The sequence below is a fragment of the Anarrhichthys ocellatus genome, unplaced genomic scaffold (genome assembly GCF_004355925.1).
Source record: "Anarrhichthys ocellatus isolate YVR2014 unplaced genomic scaffold, GSC_Weel_1.0 scaffold5, whole genome shotgun sequence".
In the NCBI taxonomy this organism is placed as follows: Eukaryota; Metazoa; Chordata; class Actinopteri; order Perciformes; family Anarhichadidae; genus Anarrhichthys; species Anarrhichthys ocellatus.
In genome coordinates, this window is record NW_022280035.1 from 12265306 (window position 1) to 12270745 (window position 5440).

Genomic DNA, 5440 nt, shown 5'->3' on the forward strand with positions numbered 1-5440 from the left:
AGGGTATAGCTTCCATCAATGTAAAGATGAACTGCCTGTATGTTTCTTAAACTACTTCTGCAGATATAAGAAGAAGAAGAAGAAGAAGAAGAAGAAGAAGAAGAAGAAGAAGACGAAAAAGAAGAAGAAGAAGAACCACACTAATAATAACCACACCAATAATCATAGTAAATAGATAAATTAATAAATAAAATAATCATCATCATTATTCTCATTAGCGCTGCTGGGAACGCATTCTTATTAATCTTAACACTTAACACTTTTTCCACTAGCAGCATATCAATTCGTTTGATGTACATGATTGAATGATACATGTGTAATTATTTTATTATTGTCCTGGGAACACTGCAGATGTTTTTTTCCCCCTTTTTGGATCAACTGCTGACGTGCGCACGAGTCGGTGAGTCAAACCTGCGTCAGACTTCGTCGTGACAATTGCCATGGTAATTTATCCATACCATGGGGAGGTCATTTATCCCACAACACAGCCATAACCACGTGGAAACCAGAGGTGTGGGCAGGTATTTTGCAGAGCTGCAGACCACCGTTAAAGGGGTAAACAGTTGCGATAAGCCTTAACCTGCACAAGTTAATGCAATTACAGTAACCAAACTTGTGGCAGGCGTTGAGATCCTGCGTCAGATTTAATTTACGCACCATGCGCCCTGTGTGACTGCAAGCAGATCTCGGATCTCTGGGCGCGCAGATGTTGTGTACAGAAACAGTGGCTGAATGAAGAGACCGTCCACTCACTTTGGATTCATCCTGTCACGCTGACTCGAACGGTACAACCCACTCTGCTCATTACATACGGTAAGACTAACCATTCATTAACCATCTTCACAGTTTGATCAATCTAGGTATGTTTGCTTTACTGACTCAAATAAACCGTATTGTCGTGAATCGTTCGACTGACCAGCTATAGTTCTCCCCGCGCCCCCACCCCCTACCCTCCTCAGCTATTTTTTTTTTTAAATTTACTTGATAGAGACGATCCTCATCACCTGACAGATGGTGGTTTCGCCGCAACATTGACGGTGAACGTCGCTCATCAATCCTCCGTGTTTGACGACGCCGCGCCATGGGTGTCCAAATGTGGCCCGTATACGTGACAAATTCTGCGCGGCTGCTCATCACCTGCGGACTTGTACTAGGGTTATTTGCATCTCCGCATCGCTATAATTATGTGATTCATTTGACCTTGACGAGGCATCCGAGGTTATATCCCCGTACAGAGTCAGTCCTCCAGCTGTACGCGAGCCTGTGTGTAACGCGTCTGAAGGATGCCTGAACACGGCCATGCAGGTGCTGTTCTGTACCTGCCAGAATCACTGTGCTGTTCAGATGGGGGAAAGTAATTCATCAGTACTGAGTGGCATCTGTACAAACCTTATATTTTACAATGACACACTTCTCTGCCTGTGATGGCTGCCTGATTGACCCTGCAATAGATCCCACAACAGACCGTCACCTCCGGCTTTGCCACAATCTATCGTCCCCCTTCAGTCCTGCCACAGCAGCTCCATGTTATTTGCAGCCAACCCTCGGGGGGGGGGGGGGCATCATGTCTGTCCGTTTGAGAGGGTGAGGGGAGAGATAGTCGACCACGGATGCTGCAGGGATGGGATTTCAATTTTGCAGGAAGAGCCATTGCTTAGCAACCAGACAAGATAGAAGTGGAGTGGGTCTTTGCAGGAGAAACAGAGAACCTGTTCTGTTACGTCATCAACACCAAACTCTCTACAGAGAATTGTGAATTGTGAAATATATAGTTACAGGTTACAGTTACAGTTGATTCACACATCTGCCTCATTTGACTGCACATGTGGGTCTCAGGGGTCTGAACCCAACACTCCCATTGCTTTGAGGTTAATACATCCTTCAGTATCTGCAGCACCTTTTCCTTTGCATTCATGTTTGCTTGCTTCCTTAACACTCTTCAAATCCTGCATTTTTCTCCTCAGTATCGTGGAAAAAACCCAACATCACCACCACTCACCATGTTTCCCTCAGATTGATCCTTGAGTCATACTCTATAACAGTCTTGCACTGTACATGCAGTCCTGCTGTCTCTATGTGCCATCTGTGTCAGCACATACTGTGAAACTCTGAAAGTTGCTGGTGTATTTCTGCATCAACATCAAAAACTTTCACTGCAAACATGATTAGAAAGTCAGAGTAAGAATCGGCCATTTGTGTGTAGCGGGCCACCATCCTAGTAACCCGTGAGCAGTAACTGGTACAGTTTGTTACTAATATTAACACTTCCATTCATAAGAAAAGTAGGGCAAAACATTGTGTGAACAGTCTGTCAGAGCTCCACTTCACTCGACACACATTATAATCCCCAAAACTCAGCATCTTGGCCAAAAAATGTTTGCAAACATGCACATCATCGCTTCACACCAAATTCAGAGAGTGTTTGATGATGACTCAGTATCGCGTATCTGTAGACTGCTGTGAGAAAGGTCACTACTGTTCTGAGATCTGTGTCGAGCTCTCAGCCTCTGAGCTGCTGCGTGTCGTGACTGCAGGGGCTCAGTGCCGCTGTTGAGGAATGTAATGTGCGTGCTGCTGGTGCGGCCTATGGGAGGGCTCCGAGTCCAGCTGTCTGGCAACCGTTTTTGAGAAGTCACTGTGAATAAAAGAACCAGCTCTGATGATTTCCGTCGGCTGCATCTGTTTTCAGATTAGAGGCCTGGTGTCCAGATCAAACACTTCTGGTTTCTATTCTCTGCTCTTGAGCTGCCAGAGTGAAAAGTCAGACAGCTGAACCTGAAATCTGTCTTCAAAGTGCAGTTTCTTTGGTATTTAACCAAGATTGTTAAGATGGCCTTTAGTTAATTAGTTTTTGTGCAGTAAATGCTAACTGTCTCACTATGTTTTCTTTGAGGGTTAACGGTCTAGACATTTTGAGCATTTAATGCTCGCAGCTACAAATTTCCATTTTAATTTACAAGGATTAGTTCTCCAGTGTTTACAGGGTTTCCCACAGTGTTTTATAGCAGAGGTGGAAATAAAGACCACCTCTTGTAACATCATTAAAGAGCAGAGATGCTTTGTCACCCAGAAAATACCATTCATTTAAAGGAAACTGATTTTACACATCAAAATCAGTCAGGTCTTGGGAGTACTGTAAATGTGAAAAAAGTAGTTTGAAGACTTTTGTGGCTCCAGAAGGAGCATAGATTACCTCAAGTGATTTCACTGGACTTAGCTTTGGAGCTGTACTCTGAAAAAGAAAAGAATATGGGGGAGTGAAGTTGAAAAGTGAGTTCTGAAGCTACTTTAGCCACCGTTAGCATAACACACCTGACTCTCTACCCTAACTGTCTTTGGTCAAGTTGCATTGTGGGTAAGGTAGACACCAGGTTTTAAAAAGGAGAAAAATGAGTGGAATAATTGCGTTTGCTTTTTAAACTGTCCATCTTGAGTCTGTGAGACGTGTTATAGGAGTGTAATGCTAGATTGATGGAGTACTCTTTTAATCAACATGCCTTGTTTAACTGAAGTAATCACACGACAAGTCGTCTCAGGATCTGGGGGGCTTACCAACAGTAAAATCCTCTTTAACAGAGGAAAATCTGACCTTCAATTTATTCTGACACAGTAGCTCTTATACTGTGCTGTTATTTGCACACAGGAGTATTAGTGGATTGGATTAACAAAGGGCTTCAAAAGGTGACACATACCAGAGAACTCTACTTTCCAGACAACTTGTTTCTTTTCAGGAGCTCTTGGTTTCTCTTGGACTCTTCAGCCTCTGAAATCTTAAAACAACATTCCGACAAGACGTTAAAGCTGTGTGATGAGAAAGAAATTCTGACGTTAATTAACGATGAAACATGTGCTTGCAGGCTTTAGTTTTATAGCACTACGTTCTCCTGAGACCAGCAGTCACACAGACAGACTGTTCACTGCTGTGCATGCTATTCACATGACTCAACTTTGGTATAATGGGCTCTGCTGTGAAATTGCTTGTAATCCAATATTTGTGTCTCATTCTCCATAATGAAGTGGATTCCTGAAATACCTCACTTGTGGTTCTTAAGTGCTGCAGTTCTACAAGCTTTCCAAAATACTCCATGTGCTAATTAGCAAATAGGAAACGCAGCGTGCATTATTCTGAACCGAAATGGATAAAGTCGGAATCAGAAAATATTGGGAAAAAAGCTGATCACAGTTTCGCAAATTCCAAATTGACATATTAAAATGTCTTGTTTTGTCCAACCAGCAGTTGAAAACCCTAAATTCTGGTATTTTTGTCAAAAAATGACTTCAACAAATAATCATCAGCTATCAAAATGAGTTTCCCATACGCTCAATAACAAAATACCACCTTAAGCTGTATGACTTAAGTTTGACTGTTGTGATAACATTTTATGGTTAATTTCTTCCCTAAGCACCTACATTTCCTGTCTGTCTCCAATATTTCTCTTCACAGATTGAAGAAAAAAAAGCACAACTTTCTTTCCCTGCTTCCTCCTGATCACCTCAGGCTCTCCTCGCTTCCTCCTCTACCTTCAACCTGAAGGCGCTCCGGTGTTGCAGCCATGCCAAAGAACACCAAGGTGACCCAGAGGGAGCACAGCAATGAGCCGGTCACTGAGTCGGTGGCTGACCTGCTGTCCCTGGAGCACCCCATGGACTATAAGAGCAGTCAGATGAGTATGGGTCTGAGTCCCGGCTCTACTGCCCCAGTAAAGGCCCTGATACCCTCCCCTGACCCAGACGCAGAGGACGGCCGACCGGCCTGGAACAACAAGCTGGAGTACATCCTGGCCCAGGTGGGCTTCTCTGTGGGCCTGGGTAATGTCTGGAGGTTTCCCTACCTGTGCCAGAAGAACGGAGGAGGTAGGTGGATGTATACCTGAACATGATTTTGGTGCATATTATCAGTCTGAATCACAGAAATGTGCAGCCCAATGTGCAAAGTGTAGAAACACTTCATGCATTTTTGTTGCAGTTTGTTCCTAATTGGGCCACCCATGGTGAACATGTGTCCCCTCAGGGTGCTGAGTAATTGTTAACAAAAGAAATGCTGTTATTTTATTTATTACTGTAAAATCCTCAATAAAATAAGTGGCCAGATGGGAGTTGTTAACTTAGTAGTAACAATTTAGATGTTATCCTTTTGTTTGGGTATGAGATTTGTTTTGTCTCGTCCACAGCGTAGGATCGGCGCCTGCCAAGTGTTTGCTGAGACATGATTTGATTGAGAATGCACACTGGTCTCTGTGATTAGCGTGACATTTTATGCTGAATTGCTCATCTCATAAAACCACCATTTGCATAGAATTACAAAAAGAAATACGTTCTACTAATTCAGCTCTTATTTCCTCCACCAGATATAAATCAATAAGCTCTGTATTTTCTGTCTGTTGTTGTATCTGACACACACACACACACACACACACACACACACACACACACACACACA

The 5440-nt window shown here is 43.3% G+C and overlaps 1 protein-coding gene across 1 annotated transcript in view; it reads left to right on the forward strand.

Annotated features, from left to right (window-relative positions):
* Positions 1-407: 407 nt before the first annotated feature.
* slc6a17 (solute carrier family 6 member 17) overlaps positions 408-5440 on the forward strand; it is a 19130-nt gene continuing 14097 nt past the window's right edge. The window contains exons 1-2 of the mRNA XM_031845160.1: positions 408-813; positions 4445-4854. Of these exons, the coding sequence (XP_031701020.1) occupies positions 4554-4854 (301 nt within the window). The 5' untranslated portion in view covers positions 408-813; positions 4445-4553. The remainder of the gene's footprint in view (positions 814-4444; positions 4855-5440) is intronic.